Source organism: Carcharhinus amblyrhynchos, chromosome 18, assembly GCF_965287045.1.
Source record: "Carcharhinus amblyrhynchos chromosome 18, sCarAmb.v2.hapA, whole genome shotgun sequence".
NCBI classification, from domain to species: domain Eukaryota; kingdom Metazoa; phylum Chordata; class Chondrichthyes; order Carcharhiniformes; family Carcharhinidae; genus Carcharhinus; species Carcharhinus amblyrhynchos.
In genome coordinates this window covers 30,806,498-30,824,124 of record NC_137341.1, presented here as the reverse complement: position 1 = coordinate 30,824,124, position 17,627 = coordinate 30,806,498, and the positions used below count along the sequence as shown (strand labels likewise).

Sequence of the window (17,627 nt, the reverse complement as noted above, 5' to 3'; positions counted from 1 at the left end):
CCCAATCCCATATGCTTTAATTTTTCACTCGCCTCTTATGTGGGACTTTACCGAAAGCTTTCTAAAAATCCAAATACATCACACCCACTGGTTCACCCTTATCTATTCTACTATTGGTTTTTAAAAAAAATCCAGTAGGTTTACCAAACATGATTTCCCTTTGATAAATCCACTTTGACTTTGTCTGATCCCATTGATTTTTTTAAGTGTCCTGTTATCACATTCTTTATAATACACTCTTGTATTTTCTCTATTACTTATGTTGTTAATTGGTTTGTAACTCCCTGTTTCCTCCCCCCCACTTGTTATTAATAACAGGGTTATATTTTCCATCCTCCAATCTGTCTGGACTGTTCCAGAATCTACAGAATTTTGCAAGATGACAACCAATGCATCCATTGTTTCCATGGATCCTCCTCTCGTACCATGGGAAGTAGATTATCAAGTCCTGGGGATTTATCAGCTTTTAGTCTCTGTTAATTTCTCCAGCACTTTTTTTTAGTAATGCTAATTTTCTTCAATTCCATATAGTGAAGGTCATAGATTTAGATGAGCAAAGATGGGAGGAGACTCAAACAGAGCATTAGGTTGGGCTAAATGGTCTGTTTATGTGCAATGTTTCTCTTATAATTCTATATAATATCCCTTCTATAAAGCAATGTTCCCTCAGTACTTCACTGGAATACAGGTCTAGTTTACATGCTCAAGTGATTGCGCTCTCACTGTATGATCAGTTAACTAATCCTTATGTAGTCTGGTTATGTGATCCCAGCTTGGTTGACAATTGCTTTTGTGGTTCATTGATCACTAGTGATTGCATTGGTGTGATTGAGAGGGACACCCTGTAGATCTGTGCCTACCAGGGGGTATCAATACTTTCAAAGCAGAAGGGGAAAAATTGAATTAAAGAGAGAGTTTACAGGTTGTGTAGCAATGGAATCATGTTCAGCCTCATAAAATATGATTAGGAATCTGTGGGTAAACGCTATTAAAATATTTAACAACATTTAGTTGTTAAATCCTGGTAATATTTTGTCAAGGATTCACGCTAACATTTCCACATGTACAATGAATATAGATATATGGCTGTGTGGGGCTTCTTTTCCTGCTATCCTCAGCAGGGAGAGAGTTTATTCAAGTAAGACTGTACAAACTATTTTCTGGAGGCACAAACTATGTTTGCTCTTAATTATGTCCCCACTCAGACCTGGTTCATTTACACACTCATTCTCTCTTTTAACACACATGCACATGTGTACACTAATTTTTAAATAGGCACATATCTCACATACACACAAATTCTTACACACACTTGGAAGAGGCCTAACCTCAATGCAATAAGAAGGAAATATAGCAAGGGTAACACTGAACCAAAGTTTGACAGGAAAACGGTAACGGAGCAATAAATACTCTTTAAGTAAGCAATGTTTGAGGTCCAGGCTAGGTGCATTCCAACAAGAGAGAAAAGCAGGGAAACCAAAACCAGGATTTCTTGGACGACAAAGGAGATTGAAAATATGATGAAACAAAAAACTGTCTATGATATATGTCAGGTAAGTTCTTCTACTTAGAACAAAGTCAAATATAAAAGCTGAGTGGGAAAGTGAAGAGGAAACTATTATTTGCAAAGAAAAAATTGCAGTCAACACAAAAGGGAACCCCAAAATCCCCTATCAGCAAGTAAATATTAAGCTGGTGGTAAGAAGTGGGTTGTGGAGGTCTTGTGCTGCAGTGGGTAGTGTTCCTTCCTCTGAGTCAGAAGGTCTGGGTTTGAGTCCCACCCCAAGACACCCAAGGAAAGTATGTTCACAATGTGGCCAAACAGGATGAGTGTCAACCTGCAAATCCTTCCAACACACCAATAGCTGGTGTTAAGAGCAGGAGAGATTCCTGGTTAACCATTCTTGAAGAAGACTGGCGCCCCTCAAGCTATGAGTCTTTGGTGACTGATTGGCAACCTGTTCCAATAATAACTAGCAGTAACAGATGAAAGTCTGTCTTAGTGCATCACTAGGTCTGGGAAGAAAATTGGAATGCAAGAGGTTGGATGATGCCTATTAGGGTAAAAGACTTTGATACATATTTAAGGCGCAGGGCAAAGCTAGAATATATAATGAGTATTTTTAATAAGGAAAAGGATGCTGACAAAATATCTGTAGCAGCAGAATTGACAGAGGTAATGATGGGAAGAAAATTGAATGACATGATGTACTGAAAAGGCTGACAATGATCCGAGTGGATAAGTTGTTTCACCGAGATGACCTGCATTCCAAGTTGCTAAAAGAATTGGGGATGGAGATAGTGGAAGGATTTACCATAATCTTATAATATTCCCTAGATAGGTTGAGGTGCCAGAGGATTGGAAAGTGGCGAATGTGAAACCCTTATTCAAGCAATCGTATAAAGCCAAACCTCGTAATTTTAGGCCAGCCAGTTTAAGATCAGTGATTGGTAAGGCAGTAATCAAGGAAGAAAATTAGCAGGCACTTGAAAAGCTTTGAGTTCATTAAAGATAGCCCGCATGGATTTATAAAAGGCAGATCATAGTTGACTAATCTAATTGAATTTTCTGATGAAATAACAGAAATTTGATGAAGAGAACACAACAGATGTTGTTGATATGGATTTTAAGAAAGCGTTTGAGAAAGTACCCCATTAAAAAATCTGGTCAACAAAATTGAGGCTACTGTAATAGAAGGGTCAGTGTCAGGTTGGAAAGAAAAATAATGACTTCAAGACAGAAAACAGTGAGCAGTCGTAAATGGTTGTTTTTCAGACTTGGAGGATGGCAGACAGTGGTATTTCCCAAGGCTCAGTGCTTGGACTATTACATTTTTTGACATATGTAAATAACTTGGATATTGGAATACAGAGTAAAATTTCAAAATTTGCTAATGATACCAAATTTGGAGATGTGGCAGATAGTGAGCATCATACCAATCAACTGCAACAGGACATAGATAGGCTAGCAGAATAAACAGACAAGTGGCAGATGAAATTTAATACAGGTAAGTGTGAAGTGATGCATTTTGGCAAAAGGGATTGTGAGAGCAATATAAGCTTAATGGAACAATTCGATAGAGTATGCAGGGAGTGAGGAACCTGGGTGTTTATGTGCATAGATCTTTGAAGGTGACAGTGATGAGGGCTTTTAGCAACAAAATTAAGTTCGGGAAACTAGGGTTGTTCTCCTTGGAGCAAAGGAGACTGAGGGGGTATTTGGTAGGAGTGTACAAGATTATGGCAGGTTTAGAAAAGGTTGACAAAGATAAACTGTTCCTATTAACTGATCGTACAAGGCTTGGGAGTCACAGATTTAAAGTTTTGGCAAGACGGGAAGAACGTGAGAAAGAATTATGGAACTAGTTTTCTTTGAAGGTGATAGAAGGGGAGGTGGTTTTAAAAGGAAACTAGTTTGCACTAGAGGGAAATAAACTAGGAGAGCTACAAGGATAGATTTGGGGAAAGGGAATGATTGGATTGCTTTACAGAGAGGTGACATGTACTCAATGGCTGAATAGCCTACTTCTACGTCATAAAGACTCTATGAATCTCTGACTCTATTGTTGCGTGCATGCTGTGTTTTGCACACTTACTTACACATTCCTTCGCCCACCTATGATATCAACCTTGATCTTTTGCTTTCTCATCCTGTTGCCTCACTATTTATTTTATGCTGTTCTAATTGTGTATTGTCTCATCACAGTTTAGCCACTTATTTCTCAACCTATTTTGCAACTGTGATTGCAGACTGTGATGGTGGCAACGGCCAGATCCCAGTACAGCACATTCTGTTTTTGTTCAATGCCAATCCACTTGCTCTTTCCAAAAGGATATTGATCAGGCACAAGAACCCATTTCCCCAACCAAATTTAGGCTTTGCGCCAATGGAAACTTTGGACAATGGGGCCATGAAGCCTACAGGGAGCTTGGTTCATCGTTTTGTTGTTACCTAGCAATGCTCAGTCATTCATTGACTTCCCTCTCTTCCACCTGGAGGCAGTGTAGCCCCGAGTTCCTGTGGTCCTGGCTCAACAGTGGGAGCTGACACCTTTCATTGTGGCTGGTGCCTGATGCACGTTGAGATTTTGCCAAAGTTACTAAATGTAACTTTAAATAATCCCACCTGCCCTCTCCCTCAATGATTTTACTCTGTTACCCTTGGAGAACTGTGTCTAATTTCAGCTGGTTTGGGGCATTTGCTTCATGTCTGTTTAGCTTCAGCCTGCCTTGCACATCTGGAACAACTTCATATTTTTTAAAGTATTATGTAAAATGCATAGATCAGGATCTAGTGCCACAAAGGCAGGAAGTCTTATTCATGGAGGTATAACAGGGAGTGAGCACAACTACATGGGAGGGGTAACAGGGAATGAGCATTGCTACAGAGGAAAAATAAAAGGGAATCAACATTACTGCATTGGACAAGTAGCAGTGAATAAGTGAGCATTGCTGCATAGGAGGGGCAACAGAATAGAAAGCTGAACCCACACCCTATTGGCTTCAAGGATGTATCTTTCAAATTTTCCATTGGCTCACATTCTGAATTTGATTGGGGAAATGGAGGAAAATCTAGCCCCGTAAGTGCTAAATTCTGATATTTTCTAACCCTTGGTTAGAAAATAGCCTAACCTGTGCTATTGTAACACATTAATAGTGTGTAGGGATGGTGTCAGGGTGACTTGCCTAATGTTGAAGAAACCTCATGTTGGAATCTTGCTGATTATTTGCTGTATATCATTGTGTTGTTTGAGGTAGGCACAAAACTTTACTGTAAATTGACCTTTTGTCAGTTTTATTTATTTTCAAATCATCCATCATTATTTACTGCCTTTGTCAGTCTCTTCCTCCTGCTCTTTTTCTCCCTCTTTCTCTTCCTCTGTCTCTGTCTCTCACTCTCTCTTTCTCTCTTTCCCTCTCATGCCCTCTTTATCTCTCACTCACCCTTTCTACTCCTCTCTTTCCCTCATTTTCTCCCCCTCTCTCTCCACCTCCTTCTCTCCCTCTCCTTCTCCTTTTCATTCCCTCACTTTGTTTCCCCTGTCTTCCTCTCTCTGCCTCTTTTACAATCTCTCTTCGGTCACTTGCTTGATTGAGAAACATTCTTTAAATGACAGGAAGTCATCAACCTTTTTTTCCCCATGGGGATTCTCATCTTCATCGTTCATTGGTGGAAAATGGTAGAGGGGAAAGAACAGTTGAGCCAGGAGCGGGATTATAAGGCCGAGATTCTGGGTCATGTATGGTTGGACATTAAGTGTTTATTTATAATACATCACTATGTACATATACACAGTATATAGGCCAAGTTATGAGCTAACTTACTTCTACACAGGTTTCTATTTAGTCCACAAGTGACTTGAATTCCAAGTCATGTAAAATGATACATCACATGGTGGGTGGTTGGTACTGTTTCCCATTCCCACATTAACCCTGATATCCTTATATCACACCTCCCCCAAGTTTTTACCCGACTTGTTTACATTACAGTTGTGCTACCCTTTTGAGCTCAGTTGAGAATCTCTTTACTGGCGGAGGGCCTCTTGGGAACATATAGTTCTGTGTAATTGACTTTAGAGATTGTCTTTTGCCATTTTGAAAAGGTTAAGGGCAAGATAGGCATTTTGCTCAAGATGGAAAAAGATTGGTTTCGGATGACACACATGACTTTGAATATCTGCTTGTAGCTAGAGTTGGAAGTAGAATTCATCGCTGCCTGTAGAATGATCTGTCTGTTGTTTGTAGCCAGAGTCTCTCAATCATGGTTACTTATTTGAGAGGACTGTAACGTTGGCTCCCTTGTCCAACTAAATTGGTGAGATGATCATTTACAGAGAAGTCTACATTCCAAAAAGAGAATCCAGGATCCTTGACCTCATCCAAGAAGTTGGGTCTCTTCCTGATATAGTATCTCAATGTCATGGATTGTCTTGGGATCCTCCACCCATCTTGGTGTCTTAACTTTGCATAGTTTTCCAAAGTGTCCCAAGAGGTTGCAGTTGAAACACTGTACTGAAATTGTTGGACATTGATCTTGCTTGTGGCATCATTTGGCTCCACAGTACTGTTAAGGAGTTCTAGGATTTTGACCCAGTGTACGGTGGGTCATTTTGACGAAGGAATGGTGATATAATCACAACTCAGGATGGTGTGTGGCTTAGAGGAGAATTTCCAGGTGGTGGTGTTTCCATTTATCCTTCTAGATGGTAATGGTGCGGGTTTTAAAGGTGCTGCCTAAGGGACTTTGCTGTATCCCTGCAGTGCATCTTGTAGATGATGCACATGCTGCCACTGTATTTTGGTGCGATTGAATGTTTCTGGAAGGGTACCAAGCAAGTGGATTGTTTTGTCCTGGATGATGTTGAATTTCTAAAGTGTTGTTGGAGTCAAACTCATCCAAGCAAGTGCAGAGTATTCCATTAAACTTTTGACTTGTGCGTAGTAGCTGGTGGACTAGCTTTGTGAGGTCAGGAGGTGAGTGGTTAGGATCTGGAATGTATTGTCGAAGAGTATGTTGGAGGCAGATTTAAATGTTTTCAAAAGAAAGATGGATAAGAATCTGAAGCAAAAAGAATTTACAGGGACATAGGGAAGGATGGGGGAGTAAGGGCTAGTTGAGTCAGTCTTGCAGAGAGCCTCCACGGACACAATAGGCTAATTGGCCTCTTTCTGTGCTGTAACAATTCTATGATTCTTTGTCCTTCCCTTTTTCCAAATTTGGGAGCTCACCATCTTCCTAACTTTTTAAGCAAGCTTCTCACTCTCCCAGTTAGTGAATGCTTCATTTGTTGTGCTGATGTGCCTGTGAGTGTAAAGTCTGTCAGTGCTGTGAATTGGAACATTGCGTGAAATTTTCTGAAAAGATGACAAAGTGTGGTATGATCTGGACCTCAATTTTTAGGCACTTAGGGGATTTTTATTCTAAATGTGTAAAACGCTGCGCCTGGGAGATGAGGTCTGCTGAAGACCATCCGCGTATCTGTGGCTGTCATCCAGAGCTGCAGAATTGGACTGTTGTCAAAGTCCTGCAGAACATCTCATTTCTGCTTCTCTAACTCTGAGGAAGATTCATATCGACTTGAAACATTTAATCCTTCTTTCTTTACAGTTGCTTCCAGACCTATTGAATTTTCCCAGCATTTTCAGTTTTATTTCAGATTTCCAGTATCTATAGTTTTTTGTTCTTGCATTTATTCCAGTCTTCCTGGTGTTGACATTTTTGCCTATACCCAGCTTTTGACACAAACATTTAAGAGGAGCTTTGAGAGCAGCAGGCAACTTGTCTGGGACTGTCCATAAAGCCATAAGACATAGGAGCAGAATTAGGGCACTTGGCCTATCGAGCCTGCTCCGCCATTCAATCATGGCTAATATTTTTCTCATCCCCATTCTCCTACCTTTTCCCCATAACCCCGATCCTCTTTTAATCAATAACCTATCTATCTCTGTCTTAAAGACACTCAACAACCTGGCCTCCACAGCCTTCTGCAGCAAAAAGTTCCATAGATTCACCACTCTCTGGCAGAAGAAATTCCTCCTCTTCTCTGTTTTAAAGGATCGTCCCTTTAGCCTGAGGTTGTACCCTCTGGTTCTAGTTTTTTCTGCTAGTGGAAACATCCTCTCCACATCTGCTTTATCCAGGCCTCGCCGTATCCTGTAAGTTTCAATAAGATCCTCCCTCATCCTTCTATACTCCAATGAGTAAAGATCCAGAGTCCTCAACTGTTCCTCATAAAACAAGCTCTTCGTTCCAGGGATCGTTCTTGTGAACCTCCTCTGGACTCTTCCAAGGCCAGCATATCCTTCCTTAGATGTGGGGCCCAAAACTGCTCACAATACTCCAAATGTTGTTTTTTAATATCAATGTTTGTTGAAGATAACCTCTTAAAAAATTATCATTTAAGAAATTGTAGCTGTGTTTGTTTTGATGATGTCCTATCTTTTTTCCTTGTAGGTCTTACTGTGTGCATTGTTCCTGGAAAACAGCCCTTTCCTGAATTGTAGATGATGCAGTTTGGGCCAGTGCTGCTATTTACTTGCATTCTCGGGGGTTCCTGCGCTCTCAATGCATTTGCCCCCCAGCACGGCTCCACAGATCCCTGTTATGATGAAGGAGGGCAGCCTAAACGTTGCATTCCTGATTTTGTCAATGCTGGCTTTGCCAGGGAGGTACAGGTATCCAGTACGTGTGGGAAGCCTCCAAACAGATACTGCTTCTTCAATGAGAAGATGGGCGTGAAGACTAAGATGTGTCAAATCTGTGATGCTTCAGATCCCAGGAGCGCTCATCCTGCCACCTACCTGACTGACTTAAACAATGCTCACAACCTCAGCTGTTGGCAATCGGAAGAGTTTCATAATCCCCTGCAAAACGTCACTCTCACTCTCTCTCTGAATAAGAAATTTGAAATCACTTACGTTAGCTTGCAGTTTTGTTCTCCTCGGCCAGAATCTATGGGGATATTTAAATCAATGGACTATGGGAAGAATTGGGTTCCCTTTCAGTATTATTCCTCTCAGTGCCGGAAAATGTACAATAAGCCAAACAAAGCAATCATTTCCAAGCAGAATGAGCAAGAAGCTCTCTGCACAGATGGATACACTGATCTCTATCCTTTGACAGGGGGATTGATTGCATTCAGTACCCTCGATGGACGTCCCTCTGCCCAGGACTTTGACAACAGTCCAGTCCTGCAGGACTGGGTGACAGCCACAGATATTCGGGTGGTCTTCAGCAGACCTCACCTTCAACGGGACCTGGACAGACATTACAGTGGCAGAGACGGGAAGGAGGAGGAGGTTAGTATGATGAGAGAGTCCTACCATTATGCGGTGGCTGATTTGCAGGTCGGTGGTCGCTGCAAGTGTAATGGGCATGCTTCACGTTGTGTCAAGGACAAAGAAGGGAATCTGATCTGTGACTGCAAGCACAACACAGCTGGTCCAGAGTGCGACAAGTGCAAACCCTTTCACTATGACCGACCGTGGCAGAGAGCAACTGCTCGAGAGGCAAATGAGTGCTTGGGTAAGTCCAACCCATGGGTATTAATGTAACTATTGACATCTTTCAGCCTCCAGAGTCAACCAATTGGTTGGACAATATGAGAGAGTGACAGTTTTAGCTTCTGGAAGTTACCAGAATTTGTCATTCGGGGCAATTCCACTGGATCAGCTGATATATCCTTAAAATGCTGGTTCATATTCTTTTGACAACCAGAGTTTTAAATAAGTATCCAATGGAAACAACACATTTTGGAAAATGTTAAAATTCAGTGTAAGTTTTCAGAGAACGTTCCATTTGAATGGAATCCAAATGAATTACTTATCTTAGAATTTACTGATGTTTGCAGAATAATTAAGAATTGCATATGCATTCCTAGGAATTGGTAGCTCCCTGACCTGTACTAATGTTTTGAATATTTGACCGACTTTTCTTCTATGCCTGCAAACATTTTTTTCTGTTAGTTCATTGGATATAGACATTACTGGTGCACCTATCGTTGCCCTGAGGAAGTGATACTTAGTAGCCTCTTGAACCATTGCAGTCCATCTGATGTCCACCCATGTTGTTGCTAGTGAGGAGCTTTCAGGATTATGAGCCTAGAACAATGGAATAGCAATATAGGCCAAGATTCTCCAAAAAAAATCTAAGTTCCCAAAATGTGGGAAAATGTGAGTAAATCCCACCTTTTTTTTCAGCTTGATTTCCAGAATGAATTTTGGACACCCTGTGCCACACAAAGTACTCTGGCATGATTCATTCTGAAAATCTGTGGGCGGCGCCGATTCCTGCTGGAGAGGACGGCAGCGCAGACCACTGCGCATGCGCCAGTCTGTCAGCACAGGTTGGCACATGTGCATTGGCCTTGCCTTGCTGACCTCCAGATTGCTGGCCAGCCCAATCGCTGGCCTACTGATTCAACACCCGCCCCCACACATCGCTGGCCTCCTGACCTCCCTGAGCTAGCCCTGATGCCTCCACCCCTCCTGTCCCACCCCCCCCACCAATGACAATCCCCAACTCCTCCAACAGCCCTGACCACCACCCCCTCCATCTAAATGGCCAGCCCTGATCATCCTCTTTCTCCCCACCCCCAACCCACAATCCTTTGACGGAGTAGCATCGAGTCTCTCCAACCCCAACGATCAGCCCTAATAGGCGCTGCCAGATGCCCGATGGGCAGTGCCAAGGTGCTCCTTGGCAGTGCCAGTTTGCTCCTTGGGCGGTGCCAGGGTGCCAGGCTGGCACTGCTCAAGTGGCACCTACCCTTTATCTCCAACCTCCTGGGGGGACCTCAATGGCCTCTCTTCCCTCCAGCAGGGTCTGGCTGCCTGTTCCCTGTTAGTGGGAATCCTGCTAGAGTGAACTGCTTCCGGTGGGGTGAGAGACGCTAGTGTGCTTGGAGAATTCAGTCCTGGGCCCGCTAATCAGATGGAAATAAAGATTTCTTTTTGAAATCAGCTCCATGCTGATTTCTGGTGTGGAGGTTGTGATGCACAGCGGGAAACCTGCAAAATGCCCCTGCTGATAACTCCTGGCCTGTTGTGCTGAGCTGGGAGAATCACCTCCATTGTTTCAAGTTAGGAAGGACTATGGCATGGAGGGAAACTTGCAGGTGGTGGTATTCCCATGCATTTGCTGCCCTTGTCCAGCTAGATGATAGCGGCCGAGGGTTTGGAATGTGCTGCCAAAAGAGGCATTGCAACTTACAGGTGGTACACACTGCTGCCACCGTGTGCTGGTGGAGTAGGGATTAAATGTTTAAGTTGTGGATAGGGTGCCAATCAAGCGAGCTGCTTTGTCTATAATTGTGTCGAGCTTCTTGAGTGTTGTAGGAGTTGCACTCATCTAGGCAACTGGAGCGTTTTCAGCACATTCCTGCTGGACAGGCTTTGAGGAGTCACGGGTGAGTCATTCACCACAGAATTCATAACCTCTGATCTGGCCTTTTCTCTTGTTGGTGGTGGTCATTGTCTGGCACTAGTTTCACATAAGATTGCTTGCAAATATTCATCCATGCCTAAATGTTGTTCAGTTCAGTGGGACCTGAAATGTTTTAGTATCTGAGGAGTCGTGAAAGGTGCTGAACATTGTACAAGTTCTACGAACATCCCCAATTCTGACCTTATGTTAGAGGAAATGTCATCAATGAAGCAGCTGAAGATGGCTGGGCCTCGGACACTATGCTAAGGAACTCCTGCAGCAATCACTCAGGGTGAGGTAATTGGTCTCTAACTATCACATCCATCTTCATTTGTGCTAGATATGATTCCACACAGTGGAAATTCTTCTTTCTAATTTCCATTGACTTCAGCTTTGCCCAGGCTCCATTGTGCAACACTGTTCAAATGCTGGTTTGATATCAAAGGCGTTTCCTCTTGCCTCACTTCCATGTTTGAATCAAAGGTGCAATGAGGTCTGCAACTGAATGGCTCTGGCCGAACCTAAACTGAACATTGGTGAGCAAGTTATTGCTGTGTAAGTGCCACTCAAGCAAAAGTGTCAATGACACCTTCCACCATTTTGCTCATGAATGAGAGTAGACTGATTGGGTAGAAATTGGCCAGGTTAAGTTTATCCTGCATTTTGTAGGCTAAACATGCTGAGGCAATTTTCCACATTGTTGGGTAGATGCCAATTTTATCCCTGTGCTGGACCAGCTTGGCTAGGGAGTGGCTGATTCTGGGACAAAAGTCTTCAGGACTGTAGTTGGGAAATTGTAAAGGGCTTTTCCATATCAAATGTTTGCAACTGTTTCTTGATATTGTGTAGAGTGAATTGAATTGGCTGAAGACTGACATCTATGTTGCTGGGACCTCAGGAAGTGGTTAAGAGAAATTGTCAAGTACGCAGTTCCAGTTGAAGATTATTACAAATGCTTGTGTTCTGTTTTGCACTGATGTTCTGGGAACCTCATTATAAAGAATGGATATGTTTATGGAGCCTCTTCCTCCAGCTAGTTGTTTAATTGTCCACCACCCTTAATGACTGATGTAGGACTTCAGAGATTTGATCTGATTCTTTGGCTATGGGATCATTTATCCGCTACTATTTGGCATGCATGTTATCCTATGCTGCAGCTTTACTAAGTTGACATCTTATTTTAGGCGTGCCTGTTTCTGCTCCTGGCATGCTATTACATACTCTTCATTGAAGCAGGATTAGTCCCCTGGCTTGCAGGTAATAAAGGAATGAAGGATTTGCTGGACCAGAAGATTACAGAGTATGGTTGAATACAATTCTGCTACTGCTGATGGTTCACACCACCTTATGAATCCCTTGTCTTGAGCTGCTAGATTTGTTTGAAATCTATTATATTTAGCTTGGTGATAATGCCACCTTAAAAGTAGACAATATCATCAGTATGAAAATGGGACGTCATCTCCACAGGATTGTGTTGTGATGTCTTCCATCTTTCATGGATTGATGTATCTGTGACAGGTAGATTGCTGAGTGTGTGGCCAAATAGAATTTTCCCTCCTGTTGGTTTTTTCACCATCCTGCTTCAGGCCCAATCTGGCAGACACAATCTTCAGGTCTCAGCCAGTTTAATCAGTAGTGGTGCCATCAGGCCACCACTTGATTATAGACATCGAGGACCCCATCCAAATTACTTACCTCAGTACTTCAACAAGAAGGAATACTGTTTTGTCAGTTTACGGGTGAGTAAATGATAAACAGCAGGAGCTTTCAAGAAGGCAAATGGAATGTTGGCCTTTATCGCGAGGGGGATGGAATGTAAAAGCAGGGAGGTCTTGCTGCAATTGTACAGGGTACTGGTGAGGCCGCAACTAGAGTAGTGTGTGCAATTTTGGTTCCCTTATTTGCAAAAGGATATATTGGCCTTGGAGGGAGTACAGAGAAGGTTCAGCAGGTTGATACCAGAGATGAGGGGGTTAGCTTATGCGGAGAGATTGAGTAGATTGGGCCTGTACTCGGAGTTTAGAAGGCTGAGGGGTGATCTTATAGAGACATACAAGATGACGAAGAGGCTAGATAGGGTAGAGGCAGAGAGATTCTTTCCACTTAGAAAGGAAACAAGAACTAGAGGACACAGCCTCAAAATAAGGAGGGGGGTCAGTTTAGAACAGAGTTGAGGTGGAACTTCTTCTCTGAGGGTAGAGAATCTCTGGAATTCTCTGCCCATTGAAGCGGTGGAAGCTGCCTAGTTGAATATGTTGAAGTCACAGGTAGATAGATTTCTGATCAATAAGGGAATTAAGGGTTAAGGGGAGCAGGCGGGAAAGTGGAACTGAACCACTTTCAGATCAGCCATGATCTTATTGAATAGTGGGGCAGGCTCGAAGGGCTAGATGGCCTACTCCTGCTCCTTACGTTCTTATGTTCTTTCCTTGCCTAAGTTTGACCTGATGCTGTAAGATTTCATGGGGTCTGGATTCAATATTCGGACTCCCAGGGCTACTCCCTTCAGACAATATATTGTTGTGTCGCCATCTCTGGGTCTGTTTTGCTGGGACACAGGACAAATGGGACAGGGATGGTGATGGAGGAATCCTGGTATTGGCTGTAAGAAATGATTTGGCCAATATGACTGGTCTTCTCAGCTCTCCCAACTATGGCACAAGTCACCAGATGTTAATGAGGAGGATTTTGCAAGATCACCTGGGCAGGGTATGATTTGTTTCTGTTTCAAGTCCTTGTGATTGATGGTCTACCTGTTTTATTTATTTTCAACTTTTCTGTAGCAATTTGATACAACTGAGTGGCTTACTAGGTCATTTCAAAGGACAGTTAAGAATCAACTCTATCAAGTAGGGTTTGGAGTCACACCTAGGTCAGACCAGGTAAGAACCACAAATATCTTTTTTTATTCTTTCAGTGGATATCACTGGCAACGTCAGTATTTGTTGTCCATCCCTAATTGCCCTTGAACTGAATGCCTTGCTAGGCCATTGCAGAGGGCAGTTAAGATTCAATCACACTGGTCACATGTAGATTAGACCAGGAAAGGCCAGCAGATTTCCTTCCCTAAAGGACATTATGAACTGGATGGGTTTTTACAGTGATCTGGTAGTTTCGTTGTACCAATACTGAGACTAATTTATTAATCCCAGATATATTAATTGAATGAATTTAAATTCAAGCAGGTGCCACAATTGTATTTGCATTTGTGTCCTCAGATTATGAATCCCACCCTCTGCGTTACTAATCCAGCAATGTTACCACAATGCTACTATTCCTGTAGTTAGATTTCAATCTCTAGATTTGGGTTGAAGTCCAGCAGAGTAATGGGATGAGCCCGCTTTCTCTCCTGCCAGTAATCATGCTGTGTGAAATTAACTCCGGCAGTCACAACTCATTTCCTAGAGGGCATTAGCCCACTGTGCAAAACTAGTATGAATTCAACACTAATTAGCAATTTCATTCATGCAGGATACAGGAAGCCTTGTCTGGAAATAGAAAAAGTGTTAAATTGGTGCCTGAAAGAGCATTGTCTGAGGCAGAGGCACATTGTTGTTATGGCATTGAGAGAGTTTTACTCTGAATCTAACTTGTGCTGTACTTGCCCTGGGAGTGTTTGATGGGGGACCATAGTGGGATTCTATGCTACCCCATAGAATTCACACCTAACAGCTGTGGAGCATTATTTACAAGATAGATACAGAGCAAAGCTGGTTGCGCTCTGTCCCAACAGTCCCTCTTAAATGCTGTTTCTAGTACAACAGTACGACATTATTAATATTTGGGTGGCCTTACTGCCTCACAGCACCAGGGACCCAGGTTCGATTCCGGCCTCATGTCACAGTTCCCCCCCATGTCTGTGGGGTTTCCTCCAGGTGCTCCGGTTTTCTCCCACACTCCAAAGGTGTGCATGTTGGTTGGCCATGTTAAATTGCCCATTAGTGTCAGGAGAATTAGCAGGGTAAATACATGGAGTTAGTGGCATAGCGCCTGGGTGGGATTGTTGTCAGTGGCAGGCTCAATGGGCCAAATGGCATCCTTCTGCATTATAGGGATTATATGATTCTATGAGTATCTTGTCTGAGTAAGGCACTCGATACAGAGTGAAATCATGAAGACTTTTCTCATAATAAATACAGAGAATGCTGGAAAAAGTCAGCAATCAGACAGCATCTATGGAGATAGAAATAGAGTTATGTTTTGGAGCAGGATCATCAGGATTTGAAACATGGGGCGGGATTTTACAGCCTTGCTTGACCCGAGACTGGAAAATCTGCCCCTCGTCCGCTCCAATTCCCGTGGTGGGCGGGGTGGTAAAATTCCAGCGATTAATTTCACTTCTCTCTTCACAGATGCTGTCAGATCTGATAAGCTTTTCCAGCATTTTCTGTTTTAATTTCCAGCATCTGCAGTATTTTACTTTCATTTTAGAGTTTTCCCATTGTGGATTTGTGATGTCAGATTATTCTGATTGCTTTTGTTGTACCTGCAGGCAAAAGACATCTCCAGGTATAAGTGATGTTGATAAATGTGTTGCTTGCTAAATATTTGTAGAACTGGTCTGTGCCAGGTGTAATCTGTCACTAGCTACTGAAGAGCACCTTGTGGCTTCAGGGTTGCTGATACTTGGACTGGAATTGTGGGCACCAAGTATCTGCATGGCATTTACAATGAAATAGAAAGGGGCATGGGAAGGATTTAATTTAGTGACGGTCAGTGAGGGCTGTTGAAGATTTTAAGAGTTCACAGCTTTGTTATGCTGCTCATGGCAGATGCCATCCTATTGAAATGTTAATGAAGGTGTATTTATGGATAAACTTTGCTCACTATCTCTTTAGGTGGGCATTTAGAAGGCTAGTTTTGAGTCATCACACTTTCTGTACACAACACTCAGTGAATATTTTCCATTAGCTCAGAGGTCACTATCACCTTTGCACCTCACTCACACCTTCTTAATTTAATTAATTTTAGTGTTTAGTATGCACTGAGTAGCTCATACTCACAGCTTCTCTCAGTTCTAGCCTGTCTTTGTCATGTTAAAACATTTGCCATTCAGTCCACTGACAACCATTCTGCTTCTTCTGTTTCTCTACTCTGTCGAGTCTGTGGGGGAGGGGGAAGCTGTGTGGGTGGGGATGGGGGTGGGGGAGGACGGTGGTGCTTCGGTCTGGGAAACAGAGGAACTTAGCTGCCTTCATCCCATTAAAAGTTGACTTTTGAATGTGTTGAGTCAGTATGTGTGTCTTTCTGTCTATCTGTATCTGTGTCAGTCTATGTGTTTGTTTGGATATGTCTCTATGTGTACTTGTGCCTGTCATCTGTGTGTCTGTCTGTCTATGTTTCTTGCATGTATGCTTGTGTGCATGTGTGTGTGAGCATGTGCATATGTGCCAGAGTTTGTGTATGCCTCTGTGCATGTGTCACTTGTGTATGGCTGAGTACATGTTTGTATGGGCCTGAGTGAATGTTTGTATGTGTGCACTTCTTTGTGTGTGTATATGTTTCTTTGCACATGAGTGAGTGGGTCTCTATTTGTGTTATGTACATGCATGCATTTGAATGTATGTATACCTGTGTGCGTGTGCACGTGTCATCTCTGACTCAGCTCATCCACTGTTGGTGTCCTCATTCAGGTCTTTGTTAATTTCAGCATAATATAATTTACCCATGACCATATCTTTTCATCTGTAATCTAAAATCTGCTGGCCATGTCCTAACTTGCCCTAAGTTCCATTCACTATCACTGCTGTACTTGCTAACCCCTCGCTAAGCAGCACCCAAATTTTAAAAATCCTCACCTTTTTTTCAGATTAATCTATGGCCTCACCCTCTCCATCTCTGTAATCTGCTGCAGCCCACAACCGTCATCAAATTCTTATCTCTTGAGGATCCCTGATTTTAATTGTTCCACTATTAGTGGTTGTGTCTTCAGCCGCCTGAACCTTAAACCCTGGAATACTCTAACCCTACACTTTCCGCCTGGCTACGTTAAGCTCTCCTTGAAATCTACCTCTTTGACCAAGCTTTCGGTTAACTGTTGTCATATCCACTTATGTGGTTGCCGTCAAATTTTGCTAAATGATACTCCTGTGAAGCACTGTGGGATGTTTTATTTCACTAAAGGTATTATATAACTATGAACTACTGCTGTTGATTGATATTTGTTGATTTGCAAGGGGCCATGGAATTTTGCATAAATTTATAATGGAATTTTGCATAAATTTATTAATCTGTTTATGAGGTTTATCCATGAAGCTAATGCCTTTCTTCAAGTGATTGAGGAAATTTGAAGTTGGTGGAAGCAGAGGCTGCCACTTTGAGTTTGCATACACACTGCATAGGATACACACACTGAATGGGATATACATACTGTATGGAAAATATAAACTGATAAACACATTGAATAAGATTCACTGAATGACACACAAACTGATGCACACACATTGAATGAGATTCATACATTGATTCACACACTTTAAGTAGAGTAATACATTGATTCAAGTGAGATTTATATACTGATGCACGCATGCGATTCATACACTGATGCACATATAGTGAATCAGATTCACAAACCAATACACATATATTGAATTAGATTCTGACATTGATACACATATGCTGAATAGGCTTTATGCACTGGTACACACATTGAATGAGATTGGGGATCATACACTGGATACACAGACACTGAATGAGATCCATG

At 42.4% G+C, this 17,627-nt stretch overlaps 1 protein-coding gene across 1 annotated transcript in view; it reads left to right on the top strand.

Annotated features, from left to right (window-relative positions):
* Positions 1-17,627, top strand: part of LOC145354966 (netrin-3-like) — a 229,564-nt gene that overhangs the window by 10,891 nt on the left and 201,046 nt on the right. The window contains exon 2 of the mRNA XM_080206665.1: positions 7,955-9,025. Within this exon, the coding sequence (XP_080062791.1) occupies positions 8,005-9,025 (1,021 nt within the window). The 5' untranslated portion in view covers positions 7,955-8,004. The remainder of the gene's footprint in view (positions 1-7,954; positions 9,026-17,627) is intronic.